General features: G+C 39.2%; 1 protein-coding gene across 33 annotated transcripts in view; it reads left to right on the top strand.

Annotated features, from left to right (window-relative positions):
* JAKMIP3 (Janus kinase and microtubule interacting protein 3) overlaps window positions 1–17467 on the top strand; it is a 158506-nt gene that overhangs the window by 120076 nt on the left and 20963 nt on the right. For 27 of the 33 annotated variants that reach the window (XM_065552149.1, XM_065552166.1, XM_065552177.1 and 24 more), the window contains 5 exons: window positions 265–300; window positions 1816–1875; window positions 3700–3828; window positions 6239–6367; window positions 12329–12412. In XM_065552149.1, coding sequence (XP_065408221.1) covers window positions 265–300; window positions 1816–1875; window positions 3700–3828; window positions 6239–6367; window positions 12329–12412 — 438 coding nt within the window. The remainder of the gene's footprint in view (window positions 1–264; window positions 301–1815; window positions 1876–3699; window positions 3829–6238; window positions 6368–12328; window positions 12413–17467) is intronic. The other 6 variants (XM_065552167.1, XM_065552169.1, XM_065552151.1 and 3 more) reach the window with 1 other exon arrangement.

Raw genomic sequence — 17467 nt, 5'->3', positions numbered from 1 at the left:
ATACTGATTACAGCTTTAAAGTGGCACGACCACAGGATGTTAGCCACACAGAATGGAATGTTCTAACTTGCCAGCATTGTCACATCCATTGTGGGGGAGTTTCCTGAATAAATGAAAGATTTCTTGTGTCTTGTATTATAACTAAAATAATTCAGACTTTTTTTTTTTTTAAAAAGGGTGGAAACAGGCTGTGCAATTAAGTAGAAAGCAAACAAAATGTATATACCCTTGCACTTAATTACATTCTCTACTTATTTTTATTAGACTCTTGAAACTGCTGGCTATGTGAAGAGCGTAATAGTAAGTAAGGCATATATTTAATTTCACTATGTTCCTTTCTGTGTATTTTAGGCAGTGGTTCTTTGAGATCATGCAGGCCAGCTGCAACATCTTGTATTCTCTTGTATTAATGAAGTGTTTCAAAGTTTGTTATGAATTTACTTTATATTCAGAGGCTAGATTTAACCTCTATCAATGAGGACCCTAGCAGCAGAAATTCCTTGGGGTGGGAACAGGATTGTGATACTGGAAAACAGTTTCAACTTCCCTTTCACCAGTGGGATATATGGAAAGACAGCACAGCCTAAAAAGTCATCATGGGCAGTTGCCCAGACAGTGCACCAATTAGTGCATCCACTTGGCAGCCTCAATACTGGGGTTCTGTTGCCCCTTAAAATACAGAGCTGCTTCCTGAGATGAAAACCCAGAGGGACAGTTTCCACCAAGCTGCAGTCATGCTTTCTACAATGGGCCTGAAAATCATTTTGTCCTATCCATACTGGTGTATTGAGAACCTGTGCAGTGGGACCCATTGCTATCAGATAAGGATCCCTTTTGCTATTGTAGATGAGCATTTATTGCGTGCAAGTCACATCTGCTAACTTTTATTGACAAAAGTCTGTTTTCACTGCTGTCAGCACAACAAAGCCAATGAAGCTAAGGAAAGGTGATTTATATTCTATTCTGCCATTCATAAAACTATTAGCACTAGTTTTCTGATTGGACAATCTCCATTAGTGGTGATGATGTCAGCAGCAATAAGAATATGTGATCAATCTATCCCATAATATGTTTTGACTCCTGTTAGGAAATGAACGAGCTGGAGGATAATGTTTTATCAATATTGGGGCTTTTCTTTGTTAACCACCCAGAACAAAACGTTTTTCATATTGTGTTAAAATTCAGTACCACTAGTATTAGATCTTTGATAATAGCCACTGACTAAAAATACTTCCTGATAACAGAAAAAGCTAAACCCTGATCTTCAGAGGTGCTGAGCACCCATAGTTCCTGTTAAGGTCAACTGAAGTTACGTAAGCTCAGCCCTTTTGAAAATCAGGCCTGAATTTTCTACAGTTGGGGCAGATGACAAGTGCCCCACGGTTTCTTTTGAAAATAATAGAAGCCATGCACACATCCACGAACAGTATTTACCCCTGCATATCAATACTGCCAGGATATTCCATCTATCAGAAGAGCACTATAACACAGAATTCAATGAGTGTTCTGCCCATGGAGCCCCTATTACAGTGTGTAGGATGGAGCAATCAGTTCTCCTTAGTTGTCAGGATTTTCATCTATATACTCATACAACTGATATGTTCTTACTGCAAACTTGCAGTATTTTGGAGAGCAGTTAGCACTTGATTGATGAAAAATTGCCTATTTCTCATTGCATTACTATGCAATGGCTGATACTGAAACTACTTTTTCAAATTTTTCTCAATTTGAAGGATAATGCAAACATTTACACAGAGCAATTAGAAGATAAAACACTGACATTAGCTAACAAATGTATCTAATTCATTTTTCCAGGAACGGGATAAGCTTTTAAGGTATAGGAAACAAAGGAAGAAAATGACAAAACTCCCTAAGGTAAAAAAAAAAAGTTTAAATCTATATTTATTTGTATAGAGCTGATGAGCACAACGTCTTGCTTAGTGATATCAATGGTCCATACAAATGGTCATCAACTCTCAAAGTCTGGCAGCAAGGGTACATGCTGGCTCTACTGAGGGCAATGGGAAAAGTCCCATTGACTTCAATGGAGAGAGGATTTCACCTTAAGGATCTAGGGTTCAGCAAGCAAACATTGACTCTCCCAATTAGAAGTGACTTTTGAGGCTTAGATTTAGATCAAGCAGTTTAAGAGCAATCCTAAATAGATTTTTGTGGTCATCTAAAACAGGGCCGCCCAGAGTGGGGGGCAAGTGGGGCAATTTGCCCCAGGCCCTGGGCCCCGCAAGGGCCCCCACAAGAGTTTTTCGGGGCCCTGGAGTGGGGTCCTTCACTCGCTCCGGGGCCCCGGAAAACTCTCGCGGGGCCCAGACCCCCAGAGCTTCTTCCGCTCCAGGTCTTCAGCGTCAATTCGGCAGTGGGGGGTCCCTCCGCTCCGGGACCTGCCATCGCAGTGTCCCGAAGACCTGCGGCAGGCGGTCCTTCCGCCTTGGGACCCACCGCCGAAGACCCCAGGCCCCCGGAATCCTCTGGGCGGCCCTGATCTAAAACAAGAATGTGTGAATTGATTTTGTGGGTGGAGGATGGAAGAACAACATCACCTTTCTCACCCCCAATTTCACCCTTGATGTTGGTAATATTCATTAGTGATATATAATGCATGTGCTATAGGAAGTGAACTGTTTAAACTACACATTGTTTGCTTTTGAATATGTGTGCTTTAATATGTAAACTGTACTGTGTATCATGTGAGCATCCCTCAGGAACTCAATAACAAGTGACAATTTGTGTAAAGAGTAGACAGCTCCTGTGAATTAGAAAATCCTTAAGTTAACTCATTTTTTTACAACAGTGCCTAAAAATGGGTATGTAAGATGTAAATAATTCATTATAAAATTTAGCAAAATGCACAAAAATTATTGGTCAGAAGCAATAGCAGCATTACAATTAGTGCTCAGTGAACTGGAAGAAGGAAATGTTAATTACAGAGTCTGTCTGAGGGATAATTAATGTACTTGTGCAGTGGTTGGAGAGGGTGAAATGTCAAGGAGCTGAATTAGTAGTAAACTATACCCTACGTGAAGGGTCAAAGCTTCAGTGGGGTTACAGAAGGTGTAAGTCAGAGCAGTGGCCCTTGTGTTTTATCCCTAACTACTGTGGGCCAAACAAATCCCAGACTAATTGTATGAGGCTACGGATGTGCTGGTGTGTATCCATACAGATGGATGGGGGAATGGATGATGTGGCTAAAGAACTGCCTCCTGCCTAAAATTTGAAGCAAACTAAATAAAATAAATATGACAAAATACTTGTAAGAGAGAACTCCATGCTTCCAAATAACAAATAAAATAATCCACTCAGCAAATTAAAGCAACATACAGTTTTACTAGAACATTATGGATGGTCTGAAAAAAGTTCAACATAAATTTATAATGAAGCAACTTCTGTATTTAGAAATAAGTAACACATTGGAAACTCTCCTGATATTTTAGTATGAGAACAATTCATTTTCCCCTGAGAGAGTTCATTAAAACCACACTTTGAAAAGCATATCACTGTATGCTGAAGCAGAGTACAAAGTTTAGAATACAAATTTTCTGTTTAAGCCAAACTCTGCTTCAGAATTACTGGAGATACCCATCAGAGGGTTTTTCAGACATTTCAAGGGGCTCAGCTGGCTATGCCATATTGTAAGGTTTATTTGCATTGTTCATCTGCACTTACACATTGTCATTTGGTCAGAAGCCGGTTGTGGAGACATTTTTTGGCTATGATGAAGAAGCTTCTCTGGAGTCTGATGGTTCTTCTATCTCGTATCAAACTGACAGAACAGATCAAACTCCTTGCACTCCTGATGATGACTTGGAAGAGGTATTTTCCATTAATCTAGAATATGTGATGACACTTAAATTTATCCTGTGTATTCTTATGTCTAGCTCATAATTGTTGATCATATTATTAAGACAATTATCCTGCCCTTGTTTATGGAGAACTCCACATTGATATACCCTTTGATTGGAAAACTAAAATCTGGTGTAGTCAAATGATCATGAGCTTAATCCTATGCATGGAGGCTGATCATTTTGGGGCAAGTCACCCCACTATTATTGGCAAAAACCTGAAACTTTATGTAATTCCTATCCCTAAAAGTGTGGGATTTAGCAGATTTTTAGGGGTGGGAATACTGAAAAGGCTGTGCAGACCTTATGGCTGGGAAGATTCATATTGGGATTGAATGCATATTTAGCTTCACATATAGACTGAGCTCAACATTCATCTTATCCAGTGACTTCACATTTTGACCTAAGTGTTTGTCTACACGACAACCAAAACAGTGCCACAGCTGCAGCTTTGCAGCTACACCGCTGTAACACTGTAACATTCACATGATCATGACAGAAGGTGTTGTTGTTTTTTTTTGTAATTGTAGTAAATTCACGCCCTCGAGAGAAAGTAGCTAGGTTGATTAAAGAATTTTTCTATCCACTCAGCCGCGACTACAGTGCAGATTAGGTCAACCTAATTGTGTTGCATAGGGTGTGAAATTTTTCACTGCCTTGAGCAATAGAACTAGGCCAACCTAAGTTTTAGGTGTATTCCAGGCCTAAGTACAGAGCACAGCCCGAATCCATATTGAATTGAATTGTCCAAATCCATGGTGTGAGCCAAGGCTGAAGAAAGACTCTGTAAGTACTTCTATCTTTTCATCAGCTCCTCAACAGAGGTCGCCATTCTGCAGCTTCTGATGTTAGAATAAGAAGAGGCAGCTGTTAAGAAATACTGCAGGCAGGCACCGGTGGCCAAATACCACCTGTATTTTGAAGACTATTCCCAAAAGTACATTCAGATAAAGTCAGTGAGTGTTTTCAGAATCTCATGTCAGATCTATGTACCATTACCTGTCTCTAGGCTCCAGCAAGAAACTTGCTATAGAAAAAAATAAGCCCCATGATAGTGAACTATGTTTTTACAGCATCTGATTCTTTAATAGCTGCATCATTTCAGTCAGCCCTTCACCATCTGTTTCACAGTTTAATTGCAGATTTCTAAAGAAGGGAGTGTAATAATTCATATCTGTGTCATAGCTGGCTACATAATTTAAGAGTGTGTGTATGTGTGTGAGAGAGAGAGAAACATGAATCTCTTGATTCATTTTTAATACACACATTGAGCAAATACTTCTCCTTGTTCCTATAGCATGAAATTCACTCATGTGCAGACAGTTGGCTCAAGTTCTGTGCACCATTGAAGTTGGATATAAGCCTTCAAAATAGCCCTGGCTGTTGCATAGAGTGAATTTCATTCATATCGAATTCATTATATTAATGAACCATACTAATGTATTACAGCATTAAAGCAGGATAGGTAAAGAAGATCAACGAGAGGCACTGAAGAGCCACATCTCTCATTTGGTACATCTACACTGAAATAAAAGACCAGCAGCATAGCCAAGGTTGCCCCGGATCAGCTGACTTAGTCTTGCAGGGTTCAGACTGGGGGGCTAAAAATTGCAGTGTAGGTGTTCGACTCGTGCTGGAGCTTGGGCTCTGTAACTCCATGATGGGGGTGGGTCTCAGAGCCCGGGCTCCAGCCCAACTCCAAACATCTGCACTGTATTTTTTTAACCTCACAGCCCAAGTCCCGTGGGCATAAGTCAATTGACTCCGGCTCTGAGACTCAGTTCCATGGGCTTTTTTTTATTGCAATGTAGACGTAGCCATTGACTTCAGTGGTAGTTGTGGATGCTCGGTGTCTCTGAAAATCAGGTCATCCATTCACTATTCACTCCTTGGTCTTTGTCTCATTTGAAGAACATAGTATCAATGCAAATGTCATATATTAATTCAGAAATGCCATTGGCACATCACCAGTGGTGACTGTGTGTGGTGCAGTGATTGAGGGTCAGTTCAACAGTCATAGTGCTTCATGGATGTCATACTCTGCATCTTTCTGCAAAAAGGAGGAACTTTTCTTCATAATGGTTGTGATCAGAAGTGCTGGCAAGTAGTGCCAACTCTGAAAGAAAGACACATCTTTCATTTCAGTGAATGTGTCTACGTGATATTTTCCTGGAAAGACTGAAACAACTAGAGAGCACTTAAACAAGACTTTATGAACAGCACTTGCTAACTTGTATTTTAAAAGTACTATAAATTATTGGCTCTAATGCCACCAACTTCCTTCTTTAGAGAAAATAATATAGGTTTCTGTGAGGCTTTCTTTACTTTCAGTTTTGGAAGAATCCTTTTTTTTTTTTTTTTTTTTTTTTTTCCCATTTCAGGGCATGGCCAAAGAAGAAACAGAACTGAGATTTCGGCAGTTGACAATGGAATATCAGGCTTTGCAACGAGCATATGCTTTGTTGCAAGAACAGGTCGGAGGAACATTGGATGCAGAACGAGAAGTTAAGGTCTAAATGGCTTATATTACATGAAAATAAAGGATTGCAATGATGTACATTTTTCTAATTTTACTTGCTCAGGTTGTTTTGATAACTAATAGGCCAGATCTTTGGCTGATGTAAATCGGGGTAGTGCCATTGAAGGTCAAGAAGCTATGTCAATTTGCACCAGCTGAGGATCTGGTCTGTAGTAGTTTAATATGTATGTATATATGATATAATCATAGGTTTATAAAGCACCTTTCATGATGATAGGTTCCAAAGTGCTTTTGGACAAAGTAATGCACAGGCTAAACTTAGAGATTATGCCACCAACCATTTCTGGGCCAAAACACAGCAACAGTATACAGAAGTTTAGGAGAGGAAGTGAAGATTACCTTCCAAATAAAATTGCAGATATACTGTAGACTGAATGAAAGTAATTGCTCAGATTGGAATTTGACCAGGATGTCAGGGTGTACTGCACAGACAATTGTATGTTAGCAGTAGTTGAAAAAGAGTTAAACTGGATTTCAACATTTTTCAGGAGGCTTCTCTTCCCCCCCCTCTTTATTTTCCTTTAATCCTCCTTTAATACCTGTTTGATATTCCTCATGGTAGGGTCTGTCCATAATATTGTCTGCTGTGAATAACTAATACGTCTACACTGCTATCTCAAATGCAGTGTTGTAATTTATGGTCTCTAAAAGCAGTCAGATTTCCATTCTCTTACACTGAAGTGCTGGTTGCTGAAGAAACCATGGCTAATGCATTTATATTTTTATACCACTGATCAGCTTACAAGAGTGTCAAGGAGAATATTTTATGGAAAATTAAGCTCCCCGTCGGTAAAAATCTATTACCAATATTCGTAAATAGTTAATGCTCAAAATTCAAACCTGGATTTACTGAGCTTACTTGATTCTGAATAACGTTTTTAAAAGGCTTATAGTTCAAAACGAGATTCATGTTCTTAATTGAATTGCACTATTCCATTGTGCCTTCCTATCTTCCTCCAATGTCTCCTTAGAAAGGCAGTTGCAGCTATCTAATTATCTTGCTTTAATTTACATTATAAATACATATATGTACTGTAATATGAATAAATTATACATTATAAAGTGCTGGAAGGACAATTAATACAGTCACATTTAATTTTACTATTTGAAAATTGATGGAAAGGATTAGAATATATCCGTTTTGGACAAAGAACAAAATATGTACATATTAATTCTGCCCTGACCTCCACTCTATGCAATTTCATTGATGGAGGTGTGCCTACAAGCTCTCAATTTGGCCCTAAATCTATTATGTAAGCGATGGATCAGTCACTTTCACTTTTCATAAGCACATTGTTCCAGGAGAATCCAACACAGTCTTAGGGTAAAATGGCCACATTAGCAACAACTTTATTAAAATTATAAAAAGTTTCAAATATTAGTACAACCATGAATATTTCCTACAGCAGTGTGGTAGTCTGATTGCATTCCCAACCCATGCAGGCAATCCCTTGAGACAAATTAAACATGAAACACGTTCCCCTGCTTGAGTTCTAAGATTGAGTCAATATTTTGGCTTTCCAGACCTGGTCATCTAGCTAATGTTTCATTTCCACTGAATAACTTAAAGTAATGGGTAGGTAACTCCACAGCAGCCTACACTGCTGGGTTTCTCTAATGTTCTTGCAAGTAAACTAATCCCTTGTCTCTCAGGTAGCCAGATTGAGAGAGAGGTATTGTCTCACTCTATTTGATCTGTGAAACAGTTTTAGAAATTACTCTTCTTTAAGGCTTGCCTGCTATCTGCTCTGACATGATAGAAGTTGCAAACATTAAGAAAGTGATGGTGAAACAAGAAGCAATTACAAACATGAAATAATTCAATGTTTCCCAGTTCAAAACAAACAAGAAGGAAAGTTCACTCAGATAATGCAAATAATTAAATAAGACAATTTATACTGACAACAAATATAATTATAAGATTTTGGTGTTAACTGGCTAACTACCTACCCAGGTGGATTTATAGGTGGGAAAAGCTTCCTGGGGTGTCAGGTGCAAAAGGAGCAGAACTGGTCTTTTTCTCATGCTGCTACTGCGGTCTGCAACCTGCCCAGACACATTTATAGGCCACCAACCTACCCTTGTTCTCATCAGAGCAATCACCTGATCCAAAAGGTGCCTTGTCTGAAGTAGAGGTTGAGGGTACAATGACAACCCTCAATGGCTTTACAATTGAGTTCCTCTTAATGGTAAACTTTTTTTAACACAGATTCTGTTCCAGTTAAACATATATTCTCAGTTTATACTTGGGTAATTTTGCTGTTGCCTTGGGAAGAAGCAGTACACTATCCATGGAGATAAGTGCTTTCCAGAATTCTGTTCCAAGTAAAATGGGCAACTTTTCTTTAAAACATAAACTGAACAACGTTTTGCCAACCAATATTTCAGTTCTGGGTTCTCTGTTGTGCCTGCAAGGCCTGATGGCAATGCTAGTATTTAGTGTAAGCAGCAACAGTCCTTGCTTTATTTTTTAACTGTTAGTGGGGACATCAGCTAAGTGGGAAGAAGTGAACCCTGAACTCCGGTCTTGGCATGAAAGCAGAGGAGGAGTTGAATTTGGATCGTTTTGTTTTCAGATGTGTTTGTTTATGGTTTTTAAATCTATATATGCTCTAAAAATCACTTACTCTGAAAATATATATTCTCAACCAAACTGAGTGCAGGAATAAACAAGAGAGTTGCCTTCATGTATGTTGAGAAGCTAGCCAAAAGCTAACTACAAGCTCATCTAATTAAAACTAATGTTCTAGACTTGGCACAATCTGGATTCAGGCCAGGACACAGAACTGAAACCATTTTAGTGGCACTGATGGATGATTTCCTCTTGTCAATGAGGACAGATATGCATTGTCATCCTGCTGGACCTCTCTGCAGCATTCTACACTGTTGACCATGAGAGTCTGCTGTTTCACCTAAGAGAGGTGACAGAGATCCAAGGTAATGTACTAAAATGGGTTGTGTCCTTCCTGGAAGGACTGTGCTAACAAATAGGGATGGGAAACTGCAGCTCCACTGCTAGATCCCGCACTTGTGGAGTTTCACAATGATCAATTCTCTCTCCAGTCTTTCTCAACATCTGCATGCAACCATTAGGTGAACCGGTCAGATGGCACAAAGACTCAAGTGTTGGGAATATGCAGAGGATACACAATTCTGTCTATCCTTCACCACATATGACCACTACCACCAAGATGGCCCAGTGCGTGGATGAGATCAGCATTTGGATAAAGTACAGCTGCTTGAAGCTGAACCCAAGCAAGAGAGAGGAGATGCTGATAGGCAAAGTGAAGTATTCTGAAGAGCTTGCAACCGCAGAGCAGTCTCCTTTGGTTGAAGATACACACCCACAATTGGTCAATTCAGTCCATAGTCTAGGAATATTCTTGGATTCCTCACTGACACCGAGCTCTCATATATCAGCATTTGCAAGTAATGCTTTCTACCATCTCTGGTTGACTAGGAAACTCTGTCCCCTCCTGGTGGACGAAGACCTGGTCTCAGTTATACATGAATTTGTCACCTCTCAGCTGGATTTCAGCAATACAATATAAACTGGGCATGAAGCCTTCAGTATTTAGGAAACTCCAAATAGTTCAGAATGTTGTAGTGCATCTTTTGAGCAATACAGGCTACCAAGAACATATCAAATCTGTGTTCTGCTCCCTACCTTGGCTTCCCATAGACTAGGGTTTCAGTCCTTATCTTCAAAGCACTCATTGGTATGGGCCTAGAGTATCTAAAAGATCATCTAAAGCTCCAAGACAAAGAATGTGGTCAACAGCTTCACTCCTCAGACACAATGGAATTTTCAACAATAAGAGTAAAGCTCACCCTCACCTCTGCAGGAGACTGAACTTTTTCTGGGGGCAGTCCAAGATTGTGTAATGAACTCCCCTCAAAACTAAGGACTGTCACAATCCTCGCCACTTTCCATTTCAAGTACAAAAAGCATTTCTTTAGTCTTGCCTTCTCTAATATAAACACAGCAATGGATCTATTAAAAAAGACACACCTACCAAAAGAAGACACTCAACTAGGTATGCTTTTTCTCCTGGAAAGAGGATGAGAGAACAAATAATGTGACAGATATGTAGTCATGTTGCTTAAGGCACTACTGCAAGCGCTCAGATACTATGGTGATGAGCACAGTATAAAAATCTATATAGAATAGAGTGCCATTGAGGTAGAATACACCCCTGTATTCATACCATATACACTATTGTAATTGTACAAAATATGCCTTGTAAGATATCATTTGAAAACTCATAATTTGCTGGTCAAGATTGTTCTGGTAAAATATGTGTGGCAACATTGTATGTGAAGTTATAAGATTCCCCGGTATGATGTTATTAATTAATACATGTTCCAAATGCCACAACCCTGGCCAGGCAGAAGTCAGGTCTGTCCTAAACAAAGGAAGGAATGTGTGCTTGCCTTAATTTGCATTTCAGCAGTAAACAGAGTCATCGAGCAGGAAGGGAAATCAAAGGAAGTTCTAAGAGGTGAAAAAAACAATCAGGGAATATTCTTCCACGTAGACTCTTTGTCTCCTGGGTCTCAGTTGGAAATGTTTTTCAAGAGGCGGACTGAAACTATAAAAAAGAAGAGACAATCACACAAGATATCCCTCTCTCTCTCCCTGCCCATCACATTCACTGCACTTGAAGAGACAAAGGAAGCAGCTGTTGGATTTTGGGGAGGGGATCTGACCTAAAGAGTTTGGTCAGTAAGACTGCTGACAGCGTGCGGCGAGAGAATTTTTGCTTTGAATCTAATGTAGTTTGTTAAGTTAGGCTTCAGTAAGTGTTTTATCTTTATTTTTCTTGTAATCATTTTTTACTTTGATGCCTCATTTCTTACTTAAAATCTATCTCTTTGTAGTTAATAAATTTGTTTTATCTAATCCAGTATGTTCAAGTTGGTATCTGTGTAACTCCAGTTGTGGTAACAAGTTGTGTGTGTATTTTTCCCTTAAAGGAATAATGGACTAAATATATTATTACTGTCCAGGAGAGGGCTGGGTGGTACAGGAAATACGTTTCTGGGGCAAAATCCAGGACCGGGGTGTGTGTTGGGGTCACTCTGTAGCATAACCAAGGCAGGTAAGAGCCAAGGGTGTGCCTGGCTGGTTGCAACACACACACACAGAGACATAGCAGGACATGATTTACATTTTGAAAGGGATCACGCAGCTACTCATTAGCCTGGATTGTACCCTGGTATGTCACACCCATACATACATATTTTATGTATAAAGTTGGTTAAGAATTAGAATTAGCTTTATTCTCCATAAAATATATACATCACATTTACAGAAAGGTGTTGGACTGTGAACTAGCTTTCCATTAGCCTTTGTGCTTGAAATCTACGCATAGTATAGTTTAACATTTGTGTACTCAAAATTATGGTCATAAATGTAGAGGCTGCTTTTGACAATTTGTGCCATCATATTTGTTGGTCTCTTTTAAATCAGTTTAAAACAACAAAAATACAGGTAGAAATCAAGATGCCCCTCAGACTATTAATGTATCTTTCCTCCCATTCTTATGGGAAGACAAATCTCTGTTACTCCATTTGCTTTTTTAAACATCCTGTTTTGATAGAACTGGATAAGGGCAAAACTCTTCTGATCTATGAACAAAGAGTGTAACAAATATTCTAATGTAAGAAACAATTAATCTTTTGCTGTTTAAGAGGCTAGTTAACTGGATGATCATTTTAGTCTTAAATTATATCTTAAAATTGCTATCCCATCATATAAGTTTTCCTTTTAAAATTTTTAATGATTGGCCCTGTCATAAGTACTTCACAACAAATTAGTTCCCCCAAATGTCTTTAATAAGTATTTGATATATTTTAAGTGTTTGATGTATCTACATTAGCATTTTGGCTTTTAGAGAAAGTTTGATGTATCTTTTCTCACATCCTACAGACGCGTGAGCAGCTCCAAGCAGAAATACACAGATCACAAGCTCAAATAGAGGACCTAGAAAAGGCACTTGCTGAGCAGGGACAGGTAATGTACTCTGAGAAAAATATTCATTACTGCAGTCTCTAACGATAACTAGCTGTTCTGTAAATTTTCTGCAAAAGAAAAATATACTCACATTATAAAGTTTGTCATATATGATAAAAGACAGTAGTGTAGTTCAGTTTTATATATATATATAAAATATTATCACTTTGATAATACTTCCTAAAATATTTGGCACATTATTAATTACAAACACATCTATCAAGCAGCAGTTATGTGTCGTCATTGACACTCTTAAATCCATTTAACTGCCCTTGCATAATTATGGGATTTCCCTTCAAACTGTGTACCATTGGATTAGGAAAGATTAATATCACATTATTCAACAAATGAGTTGAATAATTCATTAGAACTGACCATTAAATCCATGCTATCTAGTGCTGAGTGAATACTGAAAGAAAAATGTGTGAATGTACATTCATTTGCATAAAGAGAACTTTAAATTTGTGAATGTGAAAATTATACACTAAAAACCTGAATCAAAGAGTTATGCTCATCCACGCATGGAATGCACTGTGTTACCTGGGGGCTAGACTCTCAGTTGGTGTAAATCTGCATATCTCTATTGAAGTCAATGAAACTACACAGATTTACTTACCTATATGAGTATCTGGTCCATAAGTGCCTAATCAAACCTACTGAGCTTGCATTTTGATACTGAATATTCACAATAAATGAGCAATCCCTAGATAGAACAAGAATAATTCACAAAGATATTTGGCAAAGAACTTTGAATAATTAATACATTTTGAGAAAATTGCCATGTATTACTGGACAGTTCATGAAGAGAAAAAGAAGCAAAGTTCATTGAAGAAATTATATTTTAAGGATTATTTGCCAAGCTTTACTACTGTCAAACCTCATTTTTATAACCACGAAGAACAACTTCTTTGCTCGGAATTTTAAAAATATTTTAGTCTCATACACAAGACAAACCCTACAATATTCAGATATACATCATTCAGAGATAAGAAGCAGAAAGATGGTCCAGTAGCTAGAACATTAGTCTAGAGACCCTGGGTCAGTTCCTACTTTGCCACAGACTTCCTATGTGACTTTGAGCAAGTTGGTTAGGGCCAGGTATTTCAGTACCTAAAGATTCAGACAGGCATCTAGTGGCACCTACTTGCCTTTGAAAATCCTATTAGGTACCTATCTCTGTTTTTAGTTACCTAAGTATCTTTAAAAATCTGGCCCTTCATTCTTCAGGTCCCCATCAGTAACATGGGGATAATAGCACTTCTCTACCTCACAGAGCTGTTGTGAGGTGCTCAATACTACAGTAATGGGGGCTATATAAGTGCCCAAAATAGATAGGCAAAATTTCAGAAGAGATACATAGCATATATGGAACATTCTAGCATTTAACCATGGAACTGCGTGGGCAGTAGAACTAGCATGTGCATTCAATGTCACTGGTGGTGCTTAAAAGCAAGGAAACTGTTGCACACCTAACTGAGGGCTCCATTCTGAAGTCCTCAGGCAGCATAATCAGTCATATAATTATGGGTCCAAATTTATTTTTATAACTGTTTATTTTTATTTTAAAAGGTATTTATGGGAAAGTGCACAGGTAAACTTACAACTAAGCACACAGGGTAAAATTCACCCCTGAGCAGCAGACCAGCACAGGGGCTGAATACCACTTAAGTCCCACCAAGAACTATTAAATATGATTTATTTTAAAGCACTCTCTACTGCTTTTATCCTTTATCTCTCACAAAGCAAACTACTGAGGGATAGATTTGGTTCTGATAGCTATTTGAAAATGTGTTTGTCATATGTACTGAAAAAGTCCTGTAGCAAAGAGGAAAGATGATTATATCTTGGCAATAAGGCATACAGGAAAATAGTCCATGTTTTAAACTCATCATTTCAAAAAATAAGTATTTTAGAGATTTTACATCTACCAGATTACCAGCATGCACAATGACTGTGAAAAGAAATTCAAAAGACATTTGAAGGAAAAATGTTCACTTCAATGCAAAGTAATGTTCTAACTTAACATGAGTAAAAATACGCTTTTGCCTCTAATGGTTTTCTCTGCAGAGATTGTTGTTTTGTTAAATGAAGGAGAAAAGTGGATATTACATTAGAAAAGCAGTTCCTAGGCTGTTTAACAGGAGCAGTGAGCACACATGTTGGTACAGACTACGTGCATTATCAAGCAAAGAGTTGACCATTAGTGTGCAAAAGCTTTTCCTCTTTTTTTTTTCTCAAAATCTTACATGAATTTGTTCATGCAGTGGAGCTGGTTTAGAATGCCTATTGTGCAACTATGTATAGTTAATTGCACAAAATGTCTGTGTTTTCAATTCAAATAATCAGTTAAGTAGCTTTTACAAAAAGAGTAAATTAACATACAATTTTATTTTATATACACAAAGTTCCCTCTTGAAAATTTACCCCCAAATGGTTTGCATATAATTCTTCAAGGATTTCATCAAGCTCTCATTGAAATCAGTCTTAATATTGCCATTGACTTTAATGGGACTTTAATGTAGAGTCAAAACATGTTTTAAAATGTGTTATTTCTCTCTTTGATTTGCCAGTGGGTACACTTAAACAATTTTCACTTCTTGAATCGCTGCTGAATGTCTGGCCTTGCATGATTGACTTATTTAAAGGGAGGTTCTGTTCCTATTATCTTTAGTCTAGCCTGATGATTCCATCCTGCCACACCCTCCACGATGCTTGGGCTTGGGTCTAATATTATTTCCATTGATTGTTGATATTCTCGTGCCTGGACTATTCTGCATTATTAAATGAGCAGATCCAGATAGAGTTTAAAAAGAGCTGGCTGAGTAGCTCCCTGGACTGTTAATGCTGATTTTCAATAAGTCTTGGTGCACTGTGGAAGTTCCGGAAAACTGGAAGACAGCTAAGGGGTAAGGAGTAAACAGGATGACTTGGGTAATTATAGGTCTGTCAGCTTGACTGATTCCTGGCAAGGTAAAGGAGCAGCTAATATGGGACTTGATTAAGAAAGAATTAAAGGAGGGTAATGTAATTAACACAAATCAACTTGGGTTTATGGGCTAGATCCTGTCAAACTAACTTGATATCTTTTTTTGATGAGATTACAAGTTCAGTTGATACAGTGTTGACATAATAGACTTAGACTTTACTAAGGCATTTGACCTAGTACTACATGAATTTTGTTTAACAAATAAGAACGGTATAAAATTAACAGGACATACTGTTATGGGGTGATTTGTTTCGTCAGCAGGCCTATTGGTCTGGGCCTCTAACTCCAGTCCTTCTGTCAGTGTTTAGCGGGGATGTTTGGGTGGTCAGCAGGCCCCTCAATAGAAGCTTCTTCTTCTGTTACTGTAGAGTGGTGCTCTTCCAGGAAATGGCTTCTTTCTTCCCACCCTTCTCACCCCCCGCCTGGGGCTCCTGAAGCTCCTTTGTCCTGGTCTTCTCCCAGGAGCATGCTGGCCAGTGCCTGAGGGTGGGGACTACATGGCCCACTACTGCTCCAGCCCTTACCTTGTCTCTGCCTTAGTGTGGAGTTTATAAATCCCATCATACACAGGTTAAATGAGTTAAAAACTGGGTAAGTGATAGGTCTCAAAATGTAATTGTAAATGGGGAATTTTCATTGAGCAGGTGTTTCTCCAGGGAGTCCTGCAGGGATAGGTTCTTGGCCCTATGCTATTTAACATTTTTATCAATGACTCAGAAGAAAATATTAAATCATCACTGATCAAGTTTGCAGATGACACAAAAATAAAGGAAGTGGTAAATAATGAAGAGGACATGACAGGTCACTGATACAGAGTGCTTGCATTTTAATATGGCTAAATGTAAATGTATACATCTAGAAACAAAGCATGTAGGCCATACTTATAGAATGGGGGCTCTATCCTGGGAAACAGTGACTCTGAAAAAGATTTGGGGGTCATGATGGATAATCAGCTGAACATGAGTTCCCAGTGTGACTCTGTGGCCAAAAGAGCTGATGCGATCCTAGGATGTATAACACAATCCAATGGCTGGAAGCTGAAGCTAGAAAAATTCAGACTGGAAATAAAGCATACATTTTTAAGAGTAAGGATAATTAATCACTGAAGCAATTTAGCCAGGGTTATGTTAGGGCTCTGTGTATGTCATGGAGGGTTGCGGAAGTCTCAGATTCCATGACTTTCCGCAACCTCCATGACCTCTGCAGCGGCCAGTGTGGCTGACCCCAGGGCCGCCCAAGCAGCTGGCTCCAGGACCAGCTGCTCAGGTGGCTCTGGCGACAGCCACACCAGCCGCTGCTGGAGCAGCCCTGGGGCTAGCAGCGGCTGGTGTGGCTGGCCCTGGGGACTGCCCGAGCAGCGGTCCTTGGGGCAGCTGGAGCAGTTGTTGTTGGCGGCCCCTGACAGTGGTCCCTGGGCGGCCAGAGCCTCGAAAGCTCCCAGCAGCTGTTGCCACTAGCCCCGTTCCCCCCTCCCAGCAGCAGCCCCTCAGGGACTCCTCCCCAGCAGCGGATCCTCCAGCTCCTCCTTAGCAGTGGCCCCCAGAGCACCCCCCAGCAGCGCCCTTCCCCCCCCCCCCCCCAAGACTTAGTCAGGGGTATTTATAATATAAATCATGGACAGGTCACAAGCCATGAATTTTTGGCTATTGCCCTTGACCTGTCCATGACTTTTACTAAAAATACCCGTGACTAAATCATAGCCTTAGTCATGGTGGATTCTCCATCACTGACCTATTTTTAAATCAACGTTGGATGTTTTTCTAAAATCTCTGCTCTAGGAATTATTGTGAGAAAGTTCTCTGGCCTGTGTTATACAGCAGGTCAGACTAGATAATCATAATGGTCTCTTCAGGCCTTGGATCTATTAATTATGTCCCTGCCTCTGCATGCCGTTCTGATCCCTTCTGACGGCAGTGTTGATGTCTGAAGGCTTGGCGTCTGTAAATGTTTACATAACTAATATTAGAAAATAACTTCAAAGGTAACATCCCTAAAATAGAAATGGTACATGCTATCATGAGCTTTCTAATTCATTTCTTACAGAGTGTGAGTGGCTTTATATTTTTGCA

Source organism: Chrysemys picta, chromosome 7 (assembly GCF_011386835.1).
Source record: "Chrysemys picta bellii isolate R12L10 chromosome 7, ASM1138683v2, whole genome shotgun sequence".
NCBI lineage: Eukaryota > Metazoa > Chordata > Testudines > Emydidae > Chrysemys > Chrysemys picta.
This window is presented reverse-complemented; position numbering and strand designations above follow the sequence as displayed.